Source organism: Daphnia pulex, chromosome 7 (genome assembly GCF_021134715.1).
Source record: "Daphnia pulex isolate KAP4 chromosome 7, ASM2113471v1".
NCBI lineage: Eukaryota > Metazoa > Arthropoda > Branchiopoda > Diplostraca > Daphniidae > Daphnia > Daphnia pulex.
The window spans coordinates 2,678,867-2,705,127 of NC_060023.1; the positions used below are offsets into that span (position 1 = coordinate 2,678,867).

A 26,261-nucleotide genomic window follows, 5' to 3' on the forward strand; every position below is an offset into this window, starting at 1 on the left:
GACGATTGTCGTGAGACAGGCTGACACGGAAACGCTTCAGATTTTTCCCCCCATCCATTTGAAGATAGAGAGTAGCGCGCAACATTGCTGAGCTGCTCCGAAGACACGGCCCAGCATGGCATTCCCGATACACGTTCAAATCAATGTGGAATATTCATCCTTTTTTGTGTGAGTATAGAGGACTGTTGTGGTTTTTTTAGTGGAAAAAAAAACGTTCTGGGTTTACTGTTATCACGAACTCTATGATGCAAGTCGACTCGCCCCAAAAAAGGTCGTGAACGCGGTGGAATTTTCCAAACGACAAAAGAGAGGTCAAGCGCATTTTCTCGTCAATCAAAGTGTCAAAGTTTGTCTCGCTCGCTAATGATATAATCTCAATGGGGAATCAGATTTTCGGGATCGGGAGAACCGTTATATAGTCGATGACGCTTTTATGCTGGCGACTTACCTGTAATAGCACCCACACATTGTGACACTTTTTTTCTAGCGCTCGAGAAAAATCGATTTTAAAAATAATCGTTTTGTTTTTTATTGGCTTTTATTTTGTTCAGGAAATCGGTCGGACAAGTGTCAAAATTGTCACACTCGTGTAGAAGATAACTATCCACGATACATATACAGCCTATATCAGATTATTCGTGAACATTTCATCCGACAGGTTTTTCTTCCAGTTATGCGGAACGCTCAGGACTTTTTGAATCACGAAATGTCTGCCGCGTTCGGGATGACAGAGTCAAATGGAAAATTCTTTGTTTGGTGTATTTAGTTGAGGGAAATCAAACTGATCCACTTGAATAGCTATCAGAGTTATGATGAGAGCGAACGAACGTTGTAATATCGAGAATTTCACCGATAGCAAAATTCAAGTGGATTCTTCTATACTCTCTCGGAGTAGCCAAACGTTAACTATAATTTGTTCAACGAGAATTTCCGAAATTCTTGATAGAGTACACGACATTTTTGCCACATTACGTGCAATGCATTAAAATGAAGATTACATGGGAAAATGTCGTTCTTGAAATAATCGCTAAAATTCGTGCGACTTGAAATAACAATTGGAACAAAATACGTAATAATCTATTTCTTTTTTTAAATTCATTTTCGTGATAATGATGCTTGACTATTTTCTACATCCCTTCTTTTACTATAAAAGCGACTACTGCTGACGATTTTAATTTATTCAACAGAGTTTACCACGGTTGAATAGACGCAACTGATTCACCAGCGAATAGTGTGACTCACAACTTTTCTTTGTGTCGATATAGAAAAATATTTCCAAATAAATCAAATGAAGTTTGCGCTAGTTTTTTTTGCTGATGTGTTTCTTTTCAGTGGCTTGGCAGCAGCAGCACGCCCATTGGGCATCACCTAACATTCGAATGCCATTTTATCCGTATCTGAATCAATTATCCATGCCCATTTATGCATCCATTCTTGCATCGGAGCTCAGACATTTGCGTTATTCAAATTTACCAGCAGTAAAAAATCCATTTCTTTCTTATTCTTTTTTGTTGGATTTCTAAATAAGGTAAAGAGTAAAATTCATGTAACGATATCACTTGTTATTTTTTAAAATTAGAAACAACTTGAAGACCATCAATTAGAAAGATCGTCCATAGAAAGTTTCCAGGAAGGCAGAACGAAAGGAGATCAAAGATCATTCGGTTTGGGCAAAGTCAATTATTTGGCCAGCCTGATCCTTTATTCGCTGTCACTCACAGTCACCAGCACCAGCTACACCACAACCACATCCGTCATTACTGGTCTGTTTTACTAGTACCATGTTCTCAACGACCGTTGCGTGCCGACGCAAACGAGATGCAGTTTCCAATCTTTTGATTGGCGATGATGACCGTCAATATCTCAGGGCTCCAATTGAAACGTAAGCACCGCAACATTTATAAATTTTGTTTAAATTAATTTTATCGCAATCATTCTCCATTATAGTGCGATGGTGGATAGCGCATTTAAATTGCCCAGAGAAGGCAGAGACGTCAATTCTGGCGATCTAATCGCATCTTCTCAAATTGAACCAGAAACCGATGTTAAATTTTCTCCCAAACTAAGCGAGTCATCCATCAACCGTTATGCCAGAGATGTTGATATTGATACGGTGACCTTGACCTCAACTGTAACTACATATTCCTTGTCTCTGTCTGCTAGTATTCGAACCGTAACAAATCTAGCTGCTACCACCGCTCTATCCTGTTTACCATCCGGATTCACCCTCTGTTAAATTAACTTTTACAACAGCAAAACATGCAATTTGTAACGTTTTTAAAATTCTTGGGTTGATGAGATTTAGAAATGTATGTAGTACTATTTAATATTAATGTATTTTAAATTCCGCTTTATCTTATAATACACATTCATCATACCGCTTACATGGTCAAGTGTTATTGACATTTCAACTTTGGATCACTAAGAGGGCAACTGCCACAAGTTATAGAAGAAGCTGATTTCGTGTTATATGTACACAGGACACCCTTGTTCGGAAAAGAACAAACTTGCCCTAACTATTCATTATTGACCACACGTGACAAAAAAAGGGCAGCTAAAGGTAAACCAACACGGTGTAATAGAAGTGACCCCTGCCTGCTGGGTCGTCTATATAAACCAGGTAGCGAAGAAACTATCTCGACACATTTGAAGGAAACCCAAAGGTACAATAATATCTCTTGCGTCTATTGAAGCAGTTACACCCCGAGTTACACATAATTTAATAACGCAATTATTAATTATTTTTCCCTTTTTTTATTCAGATGAAATTGGCTCTGATTTTTATCGCGGGCTGCATTAGCGCATCGCTCTCTTACGGCCAGCCGCCATTCCAATGGCAGCAGTTCCCACCATCTAAAAATCCCCGTTACATGGCCCTAATCGATTACAGAAACGGCGATCCTGACGACATCATCACAGGTAATGACAACTGGGATCTAAACAGCGACGACGAGAATCTATGGGCCCAGCAGCGGCCGGCTAGCGCTCCGCCTTTGCGTCAGTATCACCACAATGAGAACGTCAATCAATTCTATTACCCCATGTCGCCCAATTTCCTGCCGACTCCGGTGAGAGATCACGAAAGGATCAGCTCTCGTCAGAAGACTCGACTCCGCCATCCTTTCATCCGTCCGTCACCAGCGCCAGCTGACAATTCCGACAACGCCCGTTTCTTCGCCTCTTTCCCTAATTTGTTTTTCCCCTCCATGTTCTACTCGTATTTGAGCAGCATCAGCACGTCGGCTTATTCGACCACGACCTCATATCTCATTTTGAATTCGACTTTGACGACGACTTTGATTACGTCGTGTATTCCGCTGTCGTCCTTCAGCGCCGCCTCATTGGCAACTGTGGGCTGCCGGAGAAGGAGACATCTGATGGACGAGGCTTTCGTGACGGGTGATGACCAACAAGACCTTGTCAACATGCAAGACTATATTCCGTCAGAAGAAGAGGAACAACAACAGTAAGATGACCATAATTTTCTTGTCTACCAATATGTCAAGCCAAATCAAATACATTTGTTCTTTTGGGATCTGATTTGCCGCGATTCAGATGGCTGGGAACGTCGCTGATGGTGAACAATGTGGGACGACATGTGCCGGACCCGGAGATTATGTCGTCCAAGGAAACTGAATTTTTATCCGGCAACCATCATCTGCCGGAATATTTATTACGCCGGGCGCGCTCGGCACGCTACACCATCACGTCAACATTTACCAGTTATTCTTTCTACACCGTCAATTCGACCAAAACCGCCTTTCTGGGTTCATCTCTTTTCTGCATGCCCGGTGGTTTCAGGACATGCTAATAATTCAAATTTTATCATTTTTTTTAAATAAGCTATTTGATTATTATCACAGAGTTTTGAATTCCATCAATTTTCATGCTCTTGTTCTTATTTTTTGTTCAACACGTTATGCTGGATGGGTTTCAAATCTAGCCAGCAAATACAGTAATAAATTATAATTCATATCTCCTTCTAAAATAAATAAAACTTGAATGAAATGTCACATTGCGGATTGCGCATTATTTTTTCTTCGAATAAAAACCCCGCAACGTCGGGAAATAACATCGTGATGGTCACTGCACCATACTATGTTTTTCTGGTCCCGCATCGTCCCACATAAATTCACGTCACTCATGTCTCTGGATTGCGTCTAGGGAAATTTAAGTAGGCTATAGCACAGATTCAGAGAACAAGTTGGAATGTCTTAGCTTACGGTACTTTCGATGAAATAATAAAAATCCAAACACAAAAAAGACTCTCAAATATCTGTGTATTTTTAAATTCATTTCTTTTCTGTACAGTTATATGCAGTTATGCAGTATTGCACAATCGTGATAAATTATTCAGTTCGAGTCTGTGGGGTCATCAACTTAATTTTAAATTTGAATACACATTTGTGGTGAAAGAGTGACTTTGCACTCTTTTTTTGACACGTGTAAAAGACGTGTAAATTGCTGTGTACTTACTATATGTATCGCTTTTCAGTTTTTCCAACACTCCCGAAGTGCTGACTTAGTAAATAGCGTTCACCCCATTCCGACTTCTGTAAGGGTGTGACTAGGCTATACAGTTTCCTGTTTCCCAGTGTTTCCAGTGGCCGTAGCTATGAGAGGTGAGCGGGGGTGAGTTATACAGACCAAAAGGTGAAGGCCACTGTTAGATATTTATACAGCGCACACATTGTTAACACGTCTTTCCCAACAGTGATAGCCATATAGGTCCATGGCCATGGCCGAAAGGGTCATCAGCTTAGGGACAATGCCTTGACATTAAAACAGATTTCTTGTACCGGTACTGATATGCATTACATACTTACATTTCTGTCGAAGAATTCCGAGAAATCCGGTTGAAGTCAAACCGGATGGGAGAGTCGATTTGGCGCTGTCATACAGGAATTACAGCTTTCGGCTTTCCTGCCGTGAGTACGCGTATACGGAAGACATTCCTCTTTTTATCATTAGACAGATCCTGTTTTTTTCTGCAGAGCGGGTATATAAAGAACTGCGCGTTCCATTGGACTTTCGTCAGTTCAATGGCAATTTCAATCCAGTCAAACGATGGAATTTGGCGCTGAATTGACAAAATTCACTTCTGAAAAGTTATTGACGTGGGTGTAGGAATAATAATTCTATTAGATAACGGAATATTGAAATGAAGAAATCGAACGTCAATCAATTTGAAAATCAATTGGATTTTTTTATAGAACTATTTTGCATATATCGATACGGATGCTGTCAACCAAGCAATGATACATCTGATAAGCGACAAAAAAAAACGAATAAAAATAACGCTAATGTCGTTAATCTGATCTGCTGGGTACACCACTCACGTACTTGATTTGCTGCATACGGGGCAACCGTTGCCACAGCCCAAGGGAAACTTTCTTATGGAGAACTTTGACAGACCTCAACTCCTCAATGACTCCGGTCGAATTTCGGATCTCTTCTCCCTCAACCCCAAAATTTTCTATTTGTAACAATTAGGCGTTTTTTTTCAAAGTTTTACTTCGTAAAGAACCAAAGTATTTATTGCGATACGCGCGCACAAGTATCGAACGTGGAGGCAAAGCCAATGAATGAAAAAACGAGTAGGCTAAAAGATATTAAATTTGAAAAGAAATTTTATTCCGATTGAAAAAGAGAAAAAAAAGCGCAAAAAAACTAAAGAAACTGGACCAGCCTTACGATCGATAATGGCCAACTTGCTCGGCCGCTACCTCCAGCGCAACGCACGTCAAGAATTGGTGGACTCATTTGAGGGTAATGAAACCCCCCGTCAAGGTAGTCAACTGCTGGACACCGACGGAGGAGTGAAGACGACCTAGTCCTTTTACTGTAGAGGTTTTGTGATGGGTCGACACTTTCGTGTTTTCCCATTAACAACTCAACTCGTACAGTGCCAAGGATTTCGGTAGTCCACACTCGCAAACGCCAGTGCACCGCAGCAACTCCGTTGACGGGTTCATCCACCGATTCTTTCGGATTGTCGGGAGGAGGAGCGTCATCGCAAGCCAACAATTACCGATGGCAAGGCTGACCGTCCAGCATTATTCATCATTTAACTTTTATAAAAAACAAAAAAACAAAAAAAAAAACTATCGAGATTCGGCTTGAAGGACTTTTTGGTACACGTTAAATGCGGCATTCTCTATCAAGGCACACTTTATTCTGTTAAAGACATGAATGTTTTTCGTTTATTTATTTTTTCCGGAGAACCACTTTTACGATGGGACGATATTATCAGCAATTTGTTTTAATTAAAACGCAATTAGCTCCCATAAGTGAACCAAGAGTCCCAAGACAGTGAACATATGGAACGCAATTACTTTCTATTGGTGTAAAGAAAACAAAATCTTGATAATAAAAGTCTAAGTAACAAAATTGTTGACTGATAAGGAAGCAGCGTACACCATATTCACTTCTTAATCTCTGGTGTCTAAATATTTCGCTCCATTGAGTCATCCCCCGTTTTTGTGGCCGTCCGTTAAATCGCTTTATTGTCCGCAGTATGAAAGTATTTGTAACTATTTATAACTTGCTTTTGACTTTGAACGTACGAGAAACCCAACATTTTCCTATGTTAAGAGCATAGACGTTTTCTTTTTCAGAGTTAGACCTCGTAAAGAACCAAAGAAGTTTAAGTGAAACCAGGCGAGGTAAAAGGAATGACAAAACAAGTTAAAGGCATGAAATTTTGAATGGAATTTTATTGCATTTTAAAAAGAGAAAAATCAAAGCATGAATAAAAAAAACTGGACCAGCCTTACAACCGATAATGACTAACTTGCTCGGCCGCTACCTCCAGCGCAACGCACGTCAAGAATTGGTGGACTCATTTGAGGGTAATGAAACCCCCCGTCAAGGTAGTCAACTGCTGATGGACACTGATATGGAGTGAAGACGACCTTAGTCCTTTTACTGTGGAGGTGTTGTGATGGGTCGACACTTTCGTGTTTTCCCATATACAACTCAACTCGTACAGTGCCAAGGATTTCGGTAGTCCACACTCGCAAACACCAATGCACCGCAGCAACTCCGTTGACGGGTTCATCCACCGATTCTTTCGGATTGTCGCGAGGAGGAGCGACATCGCAAGCCAACAACTACCGATGATAATAAGGCTGACCGTCCAGCATTATTCATCATTTAACTTTAATAAAAAAAAAATACACTATCGAGATCCAGCTTGAAGTAATATTTGGTAAACCTTACGGCATCTTTCTAAAGTTCCCCAAATGGTAAGGAATTTTTTTTCTTGAGATGGACGAGAAATGCGCACGTTGTTTTGGAAATTTAATTGTTTAAAGTAGTAGCTTGAGTAAACCTTGTTTGTGAGATCTAAGTTGCGACATTCGATCGACACAAGTAGATTGTCAATAACGTCGGTACAGGCGGCCCTGCGTCCCTCGGCATCTCCATCGGTGATATACAGATTATCTTCGAAAAAACTTAACTTCACTCCATATTCTTCTTGTAATCTTTTGATGTTTGTTCCACCACGTCCGATGACTCGTCCGCAGTCAGAGTTTGGGATTCCACTCACCACAATCTCGTCGTAGTTGATTTCTTGTGTCACGGATGACAAGATCACAAAATCGGATGAGGCAGCTGATGAAGGCTTTTCCGTTTGTTGTTTAATAACTTGTTTTTCAGCTACGATTCCTGTTGGAGAAGTGTTTGTCGAATCTCTTTGGGCTGATGTTGAGCCAGAAGCTAAAAATGTTGTGACGATTTGAGTGACTTCCGTTTGTGGAGCAATCGCTGGGGTGGTTTGTTTATTTTTAGGTTTACTTGCAGCCGATCGACCGAATTTTTCATTTTTTTGGTCTGATACAATCAAGTGAGTGCTTGAAGACGGAAGACTCTTGGACTTGGCGGCTGAAACAGGGCGTTCGGCTTGGTCACGATCCGGAATGTTAAAGGGTCCGTGTTGCTTCGACAACTGTTTAATTATTTTCTTATCGGGCTCAAATCCGCATGTTTCGTTACGGGTTATGTTGACTCGTTGTTTGATCGCAAGGGTTGCAAGAATTTGGGATTCGAGTTTTTCTAATTGACATTCAGAGTTTTTGCTGGCCAAAGGCGATTCGCTTCCAACGTCTTTCTTTGGTACTTTCCGTAGCGTTTCCACTTTTACGTCGTCAGAGACACTAACAATGGTTACGTTAGCACTTAATGATGGAACCGGCTCGTCAGCACTTGTTGTTTTTCGATTTTCGACTTTGTTGGTATTGCTGGGCTCATTTCGAGGTAGCCAATTGCGTTTTCGTAAGTCGCAAACGTTTTGGACCAAGAAACGGATGCGGTTTGAGATGTTGTTTTGTTTTGTGATCGAATCCAATGCTTGAAAGTAAGAGTTCATTATTCCGCTATTTTTCTGACTATCCAAGTTTTTTCCAGCGGTTGTCAATAAGCGACACAAAGACTCAATCGCTTCCTCGTCCGGTGCTTGGAGAAGCCGACGGATACAATTATGCATAACATTTTCGGTTATGTTGCCCACCTTGTAGAGTTCTCCAATGAACTTGATGTTGCCTAGAGTAGTTCTTCGGTTCCGGTCTATGAGAGAAATGAGTTCCGTCTCAAGTATTGTCTTCTTCTCTTTTGTTTCAGCCTTTTGTACTTCTTTCCTCTTGTTGTCAACATCAATCAGGATATCGCTATCCTTCTGGAAGACTTTCTGGCAGCGAGAAAGTAATAACGTTCGGAATGATAAACTTTCCGTTGGATCGGTTGATGAGACGACTTGTTTCGTTGACAATGACTGGCACATCTGAGCGTACGTGGCAGCATACATGGGTTCATCCAGAGCTTTTTCGAAAAAAAGTTGAATAACTCCAGATAGTTTTTCTTCATCATTAATTTCCAAGGCCAAGATTTTAGCCAAAAACTGTTCGTGTTTGGATGGTGTCATTTTGTTTAAAATACCACGTACCGTGCTGAGAAGCACGTCTGTTGCTGATGTGACAGTGGCTGCAGCGGGCGTCGCTCTTCTTGGCTGCCACACTTTTGATGTATCAACGACACGCTCTGATGGTTTCATATCGAACAGCTTTATCTGTCTTCTTGGTGGTAGTGGTTCAGTTATTTTGGATGAGCTCATGCCCATTGTGACTTTACGGGCAATCTCAGAAGGAAGAGATTGGGGTTTCATTATTCCAAAAGATTTTCTCTGCATCAGAATGCACGATCATAAGTTCTCGGTAGACAAGACAAAATAGTTGATGTGTCTGTTTGAGTACCCTGAGAGCCTACGTTCGGCACTCTTGTTTTCTTCGACTGCAAATCTGAAATCACGTTTTCCAATTCGCAAACTGTTTCCTTGTGCTTTTCTAACGAGGAGGAAAGTGATTTAACATCGGACTCGGCTTGTATCAATTTGATTACGAGATCTTCTTTCTCGTTCATCAGTCGTGAACAGTTTTTCTCCAGTTCGGAAATCTTGATCTCATTTTCACGTTTCATTTGGGCTTGTTGGTAACTCAAAAGTTCGTTTTCAAGTTTTGCTTGAGTTAAAACAGAAACTAATTCACGGTGCGAACGTTTCAAATCATCCATTTCTTGCTGGTGTTTTTGTTGCATACGGACATAAAACTTTTTCAGTTGGTTGTTTTTGACACGCAAGCTATCGCGAGCCAATGACGTAGTTACGAGTCGTTGTTGGAGACCGTTAACTACCGCATGATGATTAGGTTTATCCGACTGTTTTTTGTCTAGCTGTGCTTTTAGGTGTTGTTCGTTGTGCAAAATTTCCGCGACAGAGGTAACAGTCGGATGGGTTTGAGTTATTCCGGTCGGATCTTGTTCGATAGATGCAAGGTGGTCGTGAGTATCTTTCGAGGATCCAAGTTGAGTGACCGGTAATAGCAGGTGTGGATCTGCTGCGATGGTAAAATTCGGGGAAATGGATCCGTTCCATTTGAAACAACGGACGGCCCATTGTGGAAAAAAAGAGTCTGGTAAAGTTCTGTCGTCCGGTTTGGGATGTGCCTCAAGGGACACCGGGGAACCGGGTTGTGAGTCCGGCTGCAGACGTGGAGCTGCGGGGACGACAGTATTCGGGGTAATGGAATCCTCCAGGTGGAAGAGGAGGATCCATTTACGCAAGAAGAAGGCAAGAAAATTGGTGAGAGTAGAAATCATTTTGTTTTGGTGGGAACAAAAATGAAAGCTAGAATATCTTGGTCAGATTTTTGTGCCCTTATATCAACTCGGATCACGTCAACACTATTGGCACTCGTTCATTGGACTAGTTAACTTAAGTTTAAAAATACATTTTCAAGTTTACGCCGAAGAAACTATGATGGTTTGGTTCATTTTATTTTTCCAAACATTATACAATCAATTTTTTTATTAATTAGCGTCAAATTAATTTCAGAAATTAAGAAAACTGTTGGCGAAACACCGCTTGATCACCTTGAACGACCTTGAATGTGTTGCGGCGAATTCGATAGTCTGCGAAAAGGCATAGTTAACTTTGGTTTAAAAACACCTTTTCAAGTTTGAACGAAAGAAAATATGATTTCTACGTTTGTTTTATTTTTTCAAACATATTACAATCACCTGTTTCATTAATTATTACCAAACCAAATCAAAAAATTAAGATAACTGTTGACAGAACACCGCTTGACTACCTTGATTGTGTTACGCCGGCGAATTTGGTAATCTGGGAGTGTAGCTCCGCCCATTTTTCAGAAAAAGGCGATCGTGCACTGCGTTCCCCTAATTTAAAATTAAATTTGTTTTAATTCAGTTAGTAATGTTTTGAAACATTTATTTTTTCCAACCACATATTAGAGATTTATACATAGTGCCGGGGAAGTGGAATAAATTATCGCTAGATAGCATTGTATATTTTCATGTTTCGCGAAAAAAACTATGATTACTTTGTTTGTTTTATTTTTTCAAACATATTACAATCATCTTTTTCATTAATTATTATCAAATCAAACAAAAAATTAAGATAACTGTTGACTGAACATCGATCGACTACCTTGAGTGTGTTACGTCGGCGAATTCGGTAATCTGAGGATGTAGGCTCCGCCCATTTTTCAGAAAAACGCGGTTGTGCACTGTATTCCCCTAATTTAAAATTAAATTTGTTTTAACAGAGTTGGTAATGTTTGAAACGTTGCCTCCATTGAAAGGCTTTCAATGGAGGCAACTCAGAAAGAGAAAAGTCAAATAAGAGGAGTGGAATAAATTCTCCCTGGATGACATTGTTCAATAATTAATAAAAGAGTAACCTTGTCAATAACGTATCGGATAATTTCCGCAATATGATCCTGTTTAATGATTTCATTGTTTTCCAGTCCGTCTTATGACGTTATTAAGAATCTTCAAACCACTCAACTGCCTGAGCGTAAGCTCCGTCATTAAAGGCATGTTTGCCCATAAATAAACAATCTAGAGCGGTCAGTAATCAGTTCTGTTGATTGATTGGGGCAAAATAAAAATAAAGAAACACAATAAAGACCACAGGTGTGCGTGCGTGCATGCAGCAAGCATTCGGATGTTGATGATGTTGCACTGTTTTTTACAACCTATTCTAAATAACGAATATTAATTATTTTTATTATTTATTTTTATTATTAGTGAGTGTTTTAGCGTGATATACGAAATTGATAATTATTTTTTGTTTATGTTTTGAGAATTCATAGCAGTTTAAAACGGTATTGGCATCGTTGAGTGACTTGAATCAATGGCGACTGCCTTACAAAATACGAGAATGTTATTGCGGCGAACATTAAGGTAAAGTAAAAATACAAATCAATGTTTTAAAATCTGTGTTAAATGCGTATCTTGTTCTATTTACAGTGTCAAGAAAAATGAAATATTGGCCAGAAATATATGCTTTACATCAACTCTAAAATCAAAGAAAGATGAAGGAACTTTGAAAAAAGATGATGAAGCGAAAGAAGTAGCAGCCAAAAATGCTAAACAGAAGGAGGCTAAAGCAAAACTAAACATGTTGCTAGAAGCAATGAGCAAGGTTCACTCTTTTACTTATTTAACTAAATGCTTTAACTGATTTGGTTTTCCTTCCAGGAATCACAAAAAGCATTTCCAGCAGAGTCGGAACTAGCACTAGCAACCCCAAAATTTGTTAAGAAAAACAAACCTTTAAAAACAAAATTGATCAGCACTAAAATAGGTACCTAGAATTGTATCTAAACCTTACCTTACCGGACAACTTTATTATACTTGTTATAAAAATTCTTCTTACAGATTCAGAAATGCTGCAGGCAGTAGAAAATGTCTCAAAGACATTTAGTAAAGAAAATGAAGAATTGAAAAAAAATCTGATAGCCAAGCTTGAATCTATAACAGATGAAAGTGAAGTGGCCCGATTAGAGCCCTTCAAACCTGACAAACAGAAAACAGCAGACCTGAACAGTTTATTGAATACTTTAAAAGTTGATGTTAAGAAGCCTAAAAAGAAGGCTCCAGAGTCACATTTGGCTGCAGTGTAAGTCTTGTTACCACTCACTATTCTACATATAACTTAATTGTTATTCATTTTCCAGGAAAATTGATAATGTGTATGGTGCTGATCCCAGTGGAATTTTTAGAAATGCAAATTTCAAAGAAGAATCAGGAACAGTTTCCAAACTGACTACCTGGGAAATTTTATACCAGAAAGAACTTGAACTTCTTGCTACTCAACCTCCCAGCAATGGTTTTCAACAAATGATTTTGTGGACCAAGCAAGGAAAAGTTTGGCAGTTCCCTATCGATAACGAACAAGGTACTCCATCTCCTTAAATTCAATCTTACACTTTAATTAACCGAAACGATTGCTTTGATGATCAGGTTTGGAAGAGGAAGCCCAAGTCGGCTTCCACGAGCATGTGTTTTTGGAACCGTATCTGAAGCCCTGGTGTCCCAGGCGAGGACCCGTCCGCCATTTCATGGAACTTATTACAGTTGGTCTTAGTAAGAATCCCTACTTAACCGTAGCCCAGAAAAAAGAGCACATCAACTGGTTCCGCAACTTTTTCGATGCCCAGCGCAGCATTCTTATCGAAACTGGAGCAATCCCTGATGTACCATCAAAGTCCCCTCCGTCTTTATCAGCTTGAGTCGATATGGCTTCTTTGAATATAGTCAACAATTTGTGTTACTTAAATATTTTCACTCTGACCTTTAACATTAGTTAAGATAATATCTTTATGGCGCATAGAATTTCACAAGCAAACCAACAAAACATTGTAGTGGTGTGAAGGAAATAGTCAAGCCGTGGAATTTTTCCTTTAATCTGATAAACGTAAGTAGAGAAGTGAAAAACTACTAGATCGTGTCGCTACACGTTGCACTTTTTTCATGGAATCGGAAACCCAGTCTTTCATCGATTTTCTTTTCATTGTTCATTCTCAACATGTGGAGGGCGTGTATTGTATTGTCATAGCGGCACGAGTTCTATTTGTAGGGTCTGAATTGCCGGTTGATGTCCGACTCCAAAGAACTGCACTAATGGTTCGTTAGAAGTTGGTAAAAAGTCTGGGAGGTCCCTCACGCCCGAATAGCCACACTTTGAAAAACTCACTACCACAGATGGAAACAGCGACCGCAACGGCGATAATGCGCAGATATCTTCTCACACACGACGAAAATCATACCGAGATCAAATGTGTTCAGCACTTTCGCTTACCCTCATGAAACATAAGAACAATGCACTCGGTCGAATGGCGGCTGCTGGCCAATCAGAAGCTGATGCAAAGAAGTGTACATGTGATCATGCACATCCGCTACTATGGAAAGAAGGGAATGAAACCTTGAAAATTTTTACGTCGGTAATTGTGGCTAATGCTAGTGTCAGAAATCAATAGAATAACCCCGAGGGCGCAGCGCTTTTGTCGAGCCTATGCAGTCCTAATCGCATTCATTGAATTATCACTCCCTTCTTATACTTGGAAAGTTAGTTGAGGAGGGAAAGTTGGTGCGTGAGATAAGGTCTTCAAAAGCCAGAGCTTCCTGATTTTCTCTTCGAGCAGAAACTTCCTTTCTATTGTTGGATTTTTATATAATCATCTTCAGTCAGAGAGTCAAACGATTGGCGAACAGAGGCAACGCGCAAAGGCTGCTGCAAATCGTTTTCCTTTATTAGAAGTATACTTTCTAGAATTTTGCCATTTCGATGTACGAACGTATATACGAATGAAAAGACATTTTAGCTGCCGTTATTAAGGGCCGTTTCATCTCTGGGCTGTATTCAATTAGTGTGAACGACAGAAAAGCTGACTAAAGTTGGAACCGGAAACGAGTGAGAAGTGTCTTCGTCTAATATTGGGGAGTGTCATTGGGGATCGGCTGCTTTTTTCGAGGGAGGGGAAAGCTGCCGAGTTTATTGCTCAGCCTTTGCCTTCTCTTAGTGAAGCACACACATATCAGAAGTGATTGTGTGTTTGTTCGTGAGCTGATTACAGAACTCGCAACATGAAGCGAGTTTAGTGCATTGGTTATCAAGCAGTTCAACTATATATTCTTTTTCTCGAGGTGTTATTAAAAGTCTGTATAACGAAAGGACCTAAATCAGGTAGAAATTTTGATGTTCTCGTCTTTGCGTCCGGCCAGCCGCCGAGAGCAAGTGTCGATTTGACACTTTCTTTGCCTTGGCTTTTTGGATTCACAGCAGCTTGGCTTTTAGCTATTTTTCGTCCGTGCTTCAAGAATGAAGAAAAATTTCTTTCGAGTGAAGCAGCTGGTGGACCAGACTGTTTCAAGGTAAAGCACAAAACATTTGTTTACTGTTTATGTATGTGTCTGTTGTCACTTTTCATGTGACTTCTCTCTTGGCCTTGGGTTTGATCTAACATCATTAAGATAATCCCCTTCTTTGTTAAAGCCCAGTTAAATTACAATCATAACTATGTGCCATTCAGTTGTTCCACACAAATTGTTATTGCTCTTGTTTAAAGCCAAGCCAAGCAATGCTCTAAATGACAGGAAATATCTTGTTAAAGGCAATCAAATTCAAGGAAGTAGGGGACAATTAGCTCTCTTAAAACACTAGTGTAATAAAAAATAGAGTCTAGTTTTAATAATGGTGAATGATCTTGTATATAATAGAGCTGAGCAATCAGAAGTTTTGACTGAAGATGTCCAATCTGCTGAGAAACACGTGGAACTACTGAGACAAACTTGTGGGACCATGTCAAGGAAGATAAACAGTGTGCTTTCTAGTAAGAATAAAGTTTTAAAATTTACTTGAAATTAGATATCAATCTATAAATCATACATTATGTTTCTAGAAAATGAAGGCACACAAGTGGATAAGAGGCTCAAGAAGATTCCAGAGTCTGCGATTGGACATACAATGATAGAGTCTGGAGGAGTTTTAGGTATTCATCTGCAATTTATGGAAGACCCGCCAACACAGTTATTTTATCATTAATCTGTTTTAGGTGAAAAATCCATTCTTAGAGACCTGCTAATAGACTGTGGCCAAATAGGAAATAAAATAGGAGCAGAAATGTTGGGTCATGAAGTTGATGTAGAAAAGAATGTTGTGGAACCACTGAGTCAAGTTGAAAATGAGGCTGCCAACATCGTCAAGGCGAGACGAAATCTAAATAAATTGATCTTGGATATGGATTCTGCAAGAACCAGGTTGGATCAATCAAATTTTTAAATCGTAGACTGTATGCGATTATTAACTGTGTTCTTTAAGGTATCGCAATGCACAAAAACAAGCGACCAGTGGAGGAAATGTTGCCAAGGTGGACGGTATCAAAGAGGAATTGGAAGAAGCACAATTAAAAGTAGAAATGAATCGTGATGGATTGGCCGCAGATATCTATGCTCTTTTGGCCAAAGAGGCCGATTTTGCCAAGGTTTGTCCCAGTTCTTTTCAAACTAGAATCAATAAAAACAAAAATATCTTTTATTCTAGGTGATTCTGCATTTTGCCGAATCCCAGCGCAAGTACCATCTTGCTGCTTTGAAAGTATTGGATGAACACATTCCATTGTTAGAGACCAAGTGGAAGTCGCACATTCAGAAACCCGTGTTTGGCTGTGACTTGGACGAACATCTGCGCATTTCAAGCCGTACAATCGCACACCCCATCGAAATTTGTGTCATTACATTGTACGAAACAGGTGTTGATGAGGAGGGTATCTTTCGTATAGCTGGAGGCGCGTCTAAAGTCAGAAAATTTAGGGTGAGCTCAATTTTTTAAAGCCGTTTCATTCAGGATAGATGATAAAGATTAATCATTCCATTTTAGGCCGCCCTTGATGCTAATTTAGCTGATCTTGGGTTTGCGTTGGAATTGCATGATGTCCACATTGTTGCCGGAATTTTGAAATCCTATCTACGCGAGTTACCCGATCCCTTGTTTAGCCTTGCACTGTACGACGACTGGATCAACGCCATTAAGAGCCCCGATCAAGAGACCCGCCTAAACGCTCTAGGCGAGGTAAAGTGATAATAAACTTTTATCTTTTAAGGATAAAAACTCACATTTTTTCTTGAATCTACCAGGTAATTGATAAACTACCCGAGAGTCGTTGGAACAACATTCGTTATTTGATTAAGTTCTTTCACGAACTCAGCCGACGCCACGAGCATAATAAAATGACGTCACAAAATCTAGCTATTGTTTTAGCTCCCAGTCTTCTTTGGTCACCGGTATTTGAAATCTAGCATCAGCCTTGCCCAACCCTTTCTTATTTCCCTTTTATTTACAGGTAAATAACGGTGATGCCTTGAGTTTGAACATGTCCTTGGCTAATACGCATGCCGCAGTGATTGAACATCTTATCATGTTCGCCGATCGCTTCTTTCCCGGAGAGGTAATTGCACTATAAATGTAGAAAATAACATTTGTTACGACGATGTTTTTTGCTTTTGTTTTTGAAATTTATAGATCGATTGTTACGTTACCTATTCGAAAGCTCTGTACTCCGGATTACTTCAACCGCCTTCGCCCTTGAACGGAGGATTTGTCGAGAGAGGTAATTCTTTTGTTGACTTACGTATACCGAAGCCATGTTGTATGTACTAAGGTTTCTCTTCTTTGTTTTATTTTCGCTTAAGATGAGCACGATTCAAAGGAAGTGAGAAAAACTCATCAACGTATGGGAAGCACGGAAGGATTAGTTGAACTTCGGCATCCTGCGCCCAGTAGCTATGCATATGACAAGTAAGATTTACCTAATTATAAACCCGACAAATCAGTTTGCTCTCTAACAGTCTACTTCTAGTTTGGCGAAGGCTGAAAGTCCGCGTCCAATTTCTCGAAGGAAGAAAATACCTGCCCCGGAGCCACCAAATCAGGGCAGTTCCCCTCAGTTGAAAACATTACCGCATGTAAAAACACCAGAAAAGGAAGAGAAGAAGAGTATTGCTGAGAGCACCCCTGTTCTACCCGAACGTTTTGTGGCTTCTGATAAGCCGCCCGTGCTTCCACCCACGGGACCTGATACAAAACGACTTTCCGCATTGCCGATATCAGAAAAGAAACCCGTTCTTGCACCACGGCCATCGTTGAATCCTTTGATTGAACGCTCATCGGCTTCGTCTAGTCAATCCCAGTCTCATGCTCTTGCACCGATTGGATTCGAAGCAATCGAAAATGATTTAAAACGTCAAGGTTCTGTGAGACAGATACCTCCTTACGCTGGACCGGCGAAAGGCGACGAAGAGACCATTGAACTGAGGAAGCCTCATGCAGTCTCTCATAAGAGAATTTCTTCCTACGAGAACGTCGTAAGCAATAATCCAACCCCTCATCCAAACGCAGTTTCTATGTTCGGAGGATTCCAACCACCGATGCCGCTAGATCGGACAAAATTTGATGTTGATAAACCGAGGCCTAGCGTACCGGAACGACCGTCCATCATAAAGCAACAGGGTAAAACTAAAATCTTCATTTAAACTAGTTCCATAAGACTTATTGATTCAATGAAACAGGTTCAACAGGCAGTACTTCAACCAACACTTTAGCACCGGAAGCTCATAGCCCTAATGAAACTAGAAATAATCAAGGGCCAGCAGTATTGGAGCGAGTTCATTCTTTCTCTGTTAACAAGCAACAAGTTTCAATTGTACAGGTTAACAGTAACAATCCGGGTTTGACGCTCAACTCTTCCGACCATCCCGATATACAGTATGCGGACTCAGAGGATGCTTCACCTCCTGCTGTCCAAGGTAGGTTTAAAACTTGCGGGTTTTTGTTTGTTTTTGCTGTTGTTAAATTTAGTGTACCGTGAGTAATTGTTTAATGGTTTTAGGTGAAGTGGTGAAACCTGAACGTCCGCCCAAACCGGAAAGACTATCGCATCCTTCCGGAAACGGAAGTGTTGAAAGTAACAATAACAACAACACATCATCGTCCAAACCCGAAGCAATAACTGGAGAAGAAGAAGTCTTCACTCAACCGATCAATGTTGGAGGAACTCTGCCCCGTCCAGCTCCACGTCCCCAGCCTCCTGTGCCGCCCATAAAGCCTCGTAGTACCATTTCGACATCGTCAATAGGAGCAGTTGGAGACAGTACTGATCTTTGAGGATCAACTCAAAAAACTTTTATTATTTCCCTATAAAGTATAATTGCCTTTTTCTATTAAGAGGCCGAGCCTTTCCGATTTTTTCAAATGTACGTGGTTTGTTTTTGTGATTACGGACGGTATTTATAATGAAATCAAAGTCGGAGAGACAGAAGAGATGTGTTGGTATTTTGTGATGGGTGTGTTGGTTGTGTTTCGATTTTCTATACGACATCCTACGTAAATCAGTGATTGTTTTCGAAAGTGCATTTGGAAAGCTGATGAATTAGGATTTTTGTTTACTCTTTTTTCATGTTTGTTTATTTACTGTTGTCAAAAATGGTTTGACCAAAACTATTTACGAATCGAGAGTAGGTGATTGGCGTCCTTGCTTCGTCATCGAGTGTGCCCGCTTCTCCCTTAGACGCTCCCGAGCTGCCCTTTCACGCCTAAAACATTCGATGCATTTTTAACCGTTTAAATTGCGTTTGATAATATGATATCAATACAATTAACATACAAATTGAGCATAACTTCTAATGATTACTGACCACTTACTACTAGCGATACATAGTAAACAATTACAGGAAATAGTTGAAAAAACCGATTCTAGTGAAATGTATAGTAATTAATAAACGATACTTACAGCCTTCGTTGTCTTTCCACTGTTTCTGGGGAGATTTCGGGGATTACGAGACTTTGCGCCGTAGATTGGATCAAATCTCTCAATTTGTCGAGCGTGTCAGCCAAATTAAGGTGCTGAGATCTGGTTCTGTCTGATTTAACAATAAAGTAACCTTCTTTGGATAGCTGATTTTTCAATTTTTCTGCTAATTTGACACGAACAGGCTCTGGAATCCATTCAGCACTGGCTAGGTGAAATCTTATTTCAGCTTTGGTTGAGACACAATTGACATTTTGCCCTCCAGGTCCGCTACTGCGAGCATAGCTAATTTGAATTTTGTCTGGAAGAGAAAAAAAAACAGAAATTCGTTGAAGCTTAGACATATTAAATAGTAAAAGGGATACTATTACGGTGTTTATATTTTACAAACCATAGTAAACTGGTAATAATAAATTTATGAATAGCCATCAAAATAGCTTTCTCTGCAACAATAAACTTACCCATCGGTATGTAGCCACTAAATTTCCCATCTTTACTTTCTGGTGCCTATGATTGTTTAAAAAGTGAAAAGGAAAAAGCTGTTTGTTAGTAGGTTATACTTTAAACGTGATAATGTTGTCAGCTGATTTCGTATTTATTATGATTTACCTTGGGAATCGTGGTGATATCCAACCGACTAGATGGATATAATTTTTCAAGGGTTATACTACTTTTAAAACCAGATAGATATGCTCGACTACTCGATGAATTTATCAAAATCCTTCGAAAACTGGAGAAATTATTGAGGACTGCCATGTTTTCGTATAAGTGGTGTAACACAAGCTAGCAGACAACATAGCTGAAGCCGGAGGGGCCATGGTCTTGACTCGCCGAGTATGCGGACGACGCTAGAAAATCTTGTTGGTTGGTAATCGCTGACGCTAGATGTCTTGATGGTTGGTAGCCTAATCAACTAAAGTTAATTACCAACCAAAATAGCAAAGCACCATATTAGTAAATCAAGGATGATTGATGTAAACTAGCGAGTAGGCTACATTTCGGGAAAAAACCCTTCGAAAATTAAGTCAAACTCAGAAAATGAAAGAAGAAAAGAGTGCAACATTTTACGAACGTTTCAGTCTTTTCGAATGACGTTCCGCGAGTAAGAACGTCCGAGGCTCGTCACGCTCCAATTCGAGGTTTAAGACTGTGAAAAGTGAATCGCTCTACCGTAATAGCTAGGTAATAACAAATGCAAGTTAGATGGGTGTGGATGACTAAATTGTATACAATGAAACTATATTACAAGAGGAGACTGTCAATAATAAGGAATTTTCGAAAGGCTCGTCCGCTCGTCCATTCATTGGGAACTTTTCAGATTTCATAAGGTCATAAATAGTAATATACCAACTCGTCGCTATATAAAGAACATGGTATGTTGATCAAAAGTCATCAGTCTTTTACAAGAAAGTTTCACTCACCAATCCAACATGCAGGTAAGAACGAAATTTAAATTAAAAACCGCAGTCAATCAAATACAAAGTACAATTCTTCTCTAGTTTGTTTTTATTCTTCTCGCATCCGTTGTCGTCACCGCCGTTTCAGCTCAATCTTACGAATATAAACCCAGTTATCCTGCAGCTGGTTACAAGGACGATTACTATTCGGTACGAACTTTTACTTTAATTGAAACATTATAGTGCTGTTGCTCTATCTTCACGTGATCTTCGTGAAGATAAAACGAATTATTTCTTATAAATTGCTTAATACAGGCTCCGGCTAAATACGATTTTGGATATGCGGTAAAGGACGATTATTCTTACGTCGACTTTGGCCACAACGAAAACCGCAACGGTGACAAAACAAAGGGACAATATTATGTTGTTCTCCCTGATGGTCGTCGTCAGGTGGTCAACTATGCTGTTGATGGTTATTTCGGCTATGTCGCAGATGTTAAATATGAGGGAAACTACAAGCCGGCGTATAAACCAATCAACGCGCATCAGACGGAATACAAACCAACATATCATCAGACCACTCTCACTCCTTCTTACATACCCAAACATTAAGACTTAATTTTAATTAGTGGCAGACTATAGGTGCACTTAGATAACGCTAACTATAGATGCAGAGCATGAACAATGTGAATAGGAAATTATGCCATGATTTCAAGTGAATGAATAACAAATAAATATTAGTTATATGAACAGTTGAAATAGTGAGAAAGTGATTGCCAATAAATAAAATTTCGACAATCGACGATTAGCTTCTGGGCACTTTTTAAGTTTTTTTATTCACTCCAGAACACAAATAATTCGACAAAAACACTATTATTGGAGCTCGCATCATTCACACAAAAGAACGAACAAATAAGTTCGCTGCTCTTCATTTTTCAGTAAATAAGAACACAAAACTTATGCGTCAATAGCGTTGACTATAAGTCGGATAAATTATACGTTCAGTATCAAAATTCTCAAACTCTAAAATCAATTTCCAATTGTTACGATGAGAAATTTCGCACCAATCGTAAACATTGCGAAGAGTGACTTTATTGCAAAAAGAGAAGATTATTTCTTCAAGACGATTTTCATTTATTAATAGTGCATCTAGTCCCTGCTTTGTCACTAAATTACAGGCTGTAAAACTTAGTACCTCAAGATTCTTAAATATGCCGTTTGTCATGGCTTCTTGTAAAAAATTGTCAGTGAGTGCGTCACAATCTGATATTTCAACTTCCTCTAGTAAAGGACAAGATAACAAAGCAAATAGAATGTCATTTGATAGATTGAAGCCGCACTCTAGAATCTTGAGATCCTCGAAAATAACTCGCCCTTTTTCTTTCCGCAATTGAATTATCTCGTTTTCAGACAAGGAACTCAAACTTTGGCTTTGCCTTTGGAAGACCAGTGAGTTTAAATTGGGACAAAATTTGACAATCGTCCAAATATCAACGACTTCAAGGTATGCAAGGTCGAGAACTTTTAATGAATTTCCGATCACCTTAAGCACTGGAGCAATGCCCATGTCGAAGGTAATTTCATCTCCTGTAGAGCTTTTGACCCCCATGATTCTGAGTACTCGAAGGTTTTTCAAATTTGTCAAGCAAAACAAATCAGAGTCTTTTAATCCCTTCTTAACAACAATAGTGAGATCGAGAAGCCCAGGGCAACATCCTACTACTAACCCAAGATTACCTTTTCTATATAAACTGGCAGGACGAATATTTAGACGAATGATAGCAAATTTTAACACCTGTGGTGGAAGTGAAACTATGGCTGCTGACTTAACCACTGCTACTAATACATCAAAGATTTTTCGATTTTCGATGACCTGCAAGGCTGAAAAATGTTGTACAGCCATTTGTGTTCCTTTTTTCGTCACGGAACGACAGCAAAAAAAGAATTCATGAAGAGTGTTGCGTAGATCACTTGATTGGAGAATTAACCATTCAATGCCAGTGTCTGTCACTCTAGAGCAATAATTTACATCCAATACCCTACATTTTAAAAATAAATAAAAATAATGAATCATATTCGAGCTAGAAAAAAAAACCAGTTGGATAAATTTTAAATACCTTAAATTTTTACACCATGTCCCTATGATTTTTAAACAAGAGTCTCCCACATTTGTTTTTTGCAAGACTAGTACTTGCAGTGTTTCGAGTTTTCTGAAATTCAGGTATTGCTCATTGCACAAATTGGGAATAATTAATTTTTTTAGCTCCGTTGTAATGAGAAACCCAATGTCGAAATTTTTCATTTTCTTGTGAAGTGAACTGATGATCTGCTCCAACAGAACGGTAGCTATAATAAAGTATATTGTTATCATTGTTAAATATGAGGATTAAGCATTACATAATCCATGAAAATATAACTCTTAAAAAACTTTCCGCAATCCAACTTACGTATTTTATGGAACGGATTATTGTCGGATTCGTCTTCAGTTGTTTCACTTGTTTGTGGAATAGAACATGATGAACTAGTGCTCGTCTCCAACTTCAATCGCTTTTTAACACTTTTAACGGGAGTCGGATAAATATGTTCTAGATTGTTCTTAATTATGTAAAGACACTGTGAAAAAAGTGAGAAAACAGGCGACACTTTAGGCATCCTTAACTGTATTTGAAACAAATAATTTTTCAAAATAATAGTATGAAACGGAGATTTGTCTGACTAACGAAGCCCAACTATGAGTACCTCAAAGCAATGAATGAAAAAAAAGGAAGATAACTTTTATTCAGCCTTCCATAGTCGTTGTTTCGTCGTTTTCCCCTTCAACGTTTCTGACGATTTCTCAGGACGTCGCTTGAGAGATTCCGTTTCTTGCTCAAACAGTCTCCGGCTAAATACGATTTTGGCTATGCGGAACAATCGAAGGACGATTATTCTTACGTCGACTTTGGCAACAACGAAAACCGCAACGGTGACAAAACAAAAACAATATTATGTTGTTCTGGTTGTTCTCCCTGATGGTCGTTGTCAGGTGGTCAACTATGCTATTGATGGTTATTCCGGCTATGTCGCAGATGTTAAATATGATGGGAAACTACAAGCCGGCGTATAAACCAATCTACCCGCATCAGACGGAATACAAACCGACATATCAGACCACTCTCACTCCTTCTTACATACCCAAACATTAAGACTTAATTTTAATTAGTGGTTAACTATAGATGAAGAGCATGAACAATGTGAATAGGAAATTATGCCATGATTTCAAGTGAATGAATAACAAATAAATATTAGTTATATGAACAGTTGAAATAGTGAGAAAGTGATTGCCAATAAATAAAATTTCGACAATCGACGATTAGCTTCTGGGCACTTTTTAAGTTTTTTTATTCACTCCAGAACACAAATAATTCGACAAAAACACTATTATTGGAGCTCGCATCATTCACACAAAAGAACGAACAAATAAGTTCGCTGCTCTTCTTTTTTCAGTAAATAAGAACACAAAACTTATGCGTCAATAGCGTTGACTATAAGTCGGATAAATTATACGTTCAGTATCAAAATTCTCAAATTCTAAAATCAATTTCCAATTGTTACGATGAGCAATTTCGCACCAATCGTAAACATTGCGAAGAGTGACTTTATTGCAAAAAGAGAAGATTATTTCTTCAAGACGATTTTCATTTATTAATAGTGCATCTAGTCCCTGCTTTGTCACTAAATTACAGGCTGTTAAACTTAGTACCTCAAGATTCTTAAATATGCCGTTTGTCATGGCTTCTTGTAAAAAATTGTCAGTGAGTGCGTCACATTCTGATATTTCAACATCCTCTAGTAAAGGACAAGATAATAATCCAAATAAAATGTCATTTGATAGATTGAAGCCGCACTCTAGAATCTTGAGATCCTCGAAAATAACTCGCCCTTTTTCTTTCCGCAATTGAATTATCTCGTTTTCAGACAAGGAACTCAAACTTTGGCTTTGCCTTTGGAAGACCAGTGAGTTTAAATTGGGACAAAATTTGACAATCGTCCAAATATCAACGACTTCAAGGTATGCAAGGTCGAGAACTTTTAATGAATTTCCGATCATCTTAAGCACTGGAGCAATGCCCATGTCGAAGGTAATTTCATCTCCTGTAGAGCTTTTGACCCCCATGATTCTGAGTACTCGAAGGTTTTTCAAATTTGTCAAGCAAAACAAATCAGAGTCTTTTAATCCCTTCTTAACAACAATAGTGAGATCGAGAAGCCCAGGGCAACATCCTACTACTAACCCAAGATTGCCTTTTCTATATAAACCGGCAGGACGAATATTTAGACGAATGAAAGCAAATTTTAACACCTGTGGTGGAAGTGAAACTATGGCCGCTGACTTAACCACTACTACTAAAACATCAAAGATTTTTTGATTTTCGATGACCTGCAAGGCTGAAAAATGTTGTACAGCCATTTGTGTTCCTCTTTTCGTCACGGAACGACAGGAAATAAACAATTCATGAAGAGTGTTGCGTAGATCACTTGATGGGAGAATTAACCATTCAATGCCAGTGTCTGTCACTCTAGAGCAATGATTTACATCCAATACCCTACATTTAAAAAATAAATAAAAATAATGAATCATATTCGTTAGAAAAATAAAACCAGTTGGATAAATTTTTAAAAATAGTCCCACCTTAAATTTTTACACCATGTCCCTATAATTTTTAAACAAGAGTCTCCCACATTTGTTTTTTGCAAGACTAGCACTTGCAGTGTTTCGAGTTTTCTGAAATTTAGGTATTGCTCATTGCACAAATTGGGAATAATTAATTTTTTTAGCTCCGTTGTAATGAGAAACCCAATATTGAAATTTTTCATTTTCTTGTCTCTAGGAAGGGAACTGATGATCTGCTCCAACAGAACGGTAGCTAAAGTATAAGTTTAATCATTGTTAAATATGAGGATTAAGCATTACATTATCCATGCAAATATTAACTCTTAAAAAACTTTCCGTAATCCAACTTACGTATTTTATGAAACGGATTATTGTCGGATTCGCCTTCAGTTGTTTGTGGGATAGAACATGAACTAGTGCTCGTCTCCAACTTCAATCGCTTTTTAACACTATTAACGGGAGTCGGATAAATATGTTCTAGATTGTTCTTAATAATGTAAAGACACTGTGAAAAAAGTGAGAAAACAGGCGACACTTTAGGCATCCTTAACTGTATTTGAAACAAATAATTTTTCAAAATAATAGTATGAAACGAAGATTTGTCTGACTAACGAAGCCAAACTATGAGTACCTCAAAGCAATGAATGAAAAAAAAAGGAAGATAACTTTTATTCAGCCTTCCATAGTCGTTGTTTCGTCGTTTTCCCCTTCAACGTTTCTGACGATTTCTCAGGACGTCGCTTGAGACATTCCGTTTCTTGCTCAAACAGTCTCCTGCTAAATACGATTTTGGCTATGCGGAACAATCGAAGGACGATTATTCTTACGTCGACTTTGGCAACAACGAAAACCGCAACGGTGCGACAAAACAAAAGGACAATATTATGTTGTTCTGGTTGTTCTCCCTGATGGTCGTTGTCAGGTGGTCAACTATGCTATTGATGGTTATTCCGGCTATGTCGCAGATGTTAAATATGATGGGAAACTACAAGCCGGCGTATAAACCAATCTACGTACGCGCGGCAGACGGAATACAAACCGACATAT

The 26,261-nt window shown here is 39.1% G+C and overlaps 7 protein-coding genes across 9 annotated transcripts; 4 read left to right on the forward strand and 3 right to left on the reverse strand.

Annotated features, from left to right (window-relative positions):
- Positions 1-2,601: 2,601 nt before the first annotated feature.
- On the forward strand, positions 2,602-4,013 carry LOC124198832. The gene is made up of 3 exons (XM_046594876.1): positions 2,602-2,663; positions 2,763-3,466; positions 3,556-4,013. The coding sequence occupies exons 2-3, from the start codon at positions 2,763-2,765 to the stop codon at positions 3,809-3,811; spliced, it is 960 nt and encodes a 319-aa protein (XP_046450832.1). The 5' UTR covers positions 2,602-2,663; the 3' UTR covers positions 3,812-4,013.
- A 5,173-nt stretch (positions 4,014-9,186) lies between these two features.
- On the reverse strand, positions 9,187-10,152 carry LOC124197746 (coiled-coil domain-containing protein 91-like). The gene has a single exon (XM_046593280.1). The coding sequence runs from the start codon at positions 10,150-10,152 to the stop codon at positions 9,187-9,189; it is 966 nt and encodes a 321-aa protein (XP_046449236.1).
- Positions 10,153-11,660: 1,508 nt separating this feature from the next.
- LOC124198828 (28S ribosomal protein S31, mitochondrial-like) lies at positions 11,661-13,138 on the forward strand. Its single transcript, XM_046594873.1, has 6 exons — positions 11,661-11,760; positions 11,827-12,001; positions 12,058-12,163; positions 12,238-12,478; positions 12,537-12,757; positions 12,823-13,138. Exons 1-6 carry the CDS (start codon positions 11,711-11,713, stop codon positions 13,089-13,091), a joined length of 1,062 nt encoding a protein of 353 aa, XP_046450829.1. The 5' UTR covers positions 11,661-11,710; the 3' UTR covers positions 13,092-13,138.
- A 911-nt stretch (positions 13,139-14,049) lies between these two features.
- On the forward strand, positions 14,050-19,026 carry LOC124198821 (rho GTPase-activating protein 44-like). The gene is made up of 14 exons (XM_046594864.1): positions 14,050-14,733; positions 15,079-15,191; positions 15,261-15,350; positions 15,414-15,618; positions 15,680-15,842; positions 15,902-16,171; positions 16,238-16,429; positions 16,495-16,641; positions 16,701-16,805; positions 16,880-16,967; positions 17,050-17,155; positions 17,217-17,866; positions 17,926-18,162; positions 18,246-19,026. The coding sequence occupies exons 1-14, from the start codon at positions 14,681-14,683 to the stop codon at positions 18,518-18,520; spliced, it is 2,694 nt and encodes an 897-aa protein (XP_046450820.1). The 5' UTR covers positions 14,050-14,680; the 3' UTR covers positions 18,521-19,026.
- On the reverse strand, positions 18,803-19,981 carry LOC124198841 (peptidyl-tRNA hydrolase ICT1, mitochondrial-like). The gene is made up of 4 exons (XM_046594889.1): positions 19,773-19,981; positions 19,625-19,670; positions 19,146-19,464; positions 18,803-18,948 (listed from the first exon to the last, which is right to left on the reverse strand). Exons 1-4 carry the CDS (start codon positions 19,917-19,919, stop codon positions 18,858-18,860), a joined length of 603 nt encoding a protein of 200 aa, XP_046450845.1. The 5' UTR covers positions 19,920-19,981; the 3' UTR covers positions 18,803-18,857.
- Positions 19,982-20,475: 494 nt separating this feature from the next.
- LOC124197785 (pro-resilin-like) lies at positions 20,476-23,909 on the forward strand. 2 transcript variants are annotated; one of them, XM_046593332.1, is made up of 4 exons: positions 20,476-20,599; positions 20,663-20,770; positions 20,876-21,010; positions 23,586-23,909. In XM_046593332.1, the coding sequence occupies exons 1-4, from the start codon at positions 20,594-20,596 to the stop codon at positions 23,664-23,666; spliced, it is 330 nt and encodes a 109-aa protein (XP_046449288.1). In that variant the 5' UTR covers positions 20,476-20,593; the 3' UTR covers positions 23,667-23,909. The 2 variants fall into 2 exon arrangements, with proteins under 2 accessions (XP_046449288.1, XP_046449287.1); XM_046593331.1 differs by lacking the exon at positions 23,586-23,909 and having other exon boundaries at positions 20,876-21,362.
- Positions 21,377-25,845, reverse strand: LOC124197783. Of its 2 annotated transcripts, none has more exons than XM_046593329.1 (3): positions 23,008-23,305; positions 22,678-22,906; positions 21,377-22,599 (listed from the first exon to the last, which is right to left on the reverse strand). In XM_046593329.1, the coding sequence occupies exons 1-3, from the start codon at positions 23,210-23,212 to the stop codon at positions 21,525-21,527; spliced, it is 1,509 nt and encodes a 502-aa protein (XP_046449285.1). In that variant the 5' UTR covers positions 23,213-23,305; the 3' UTR covers positions 21,377-21,524. The 2 variants fall into 2 exon arrangements, with proteins under 2 accessions (XP_046449285.1, XP_046449286.1); XM_046593330.1 differs by lacking the exon at positions 23,008-23,305 and adding an exon at positions 25,566-25,845 and having other exon boundaries at positions 21,387-22,599.
- Positions 25,846-26,261: the final 416 nt, after the last annotated feature.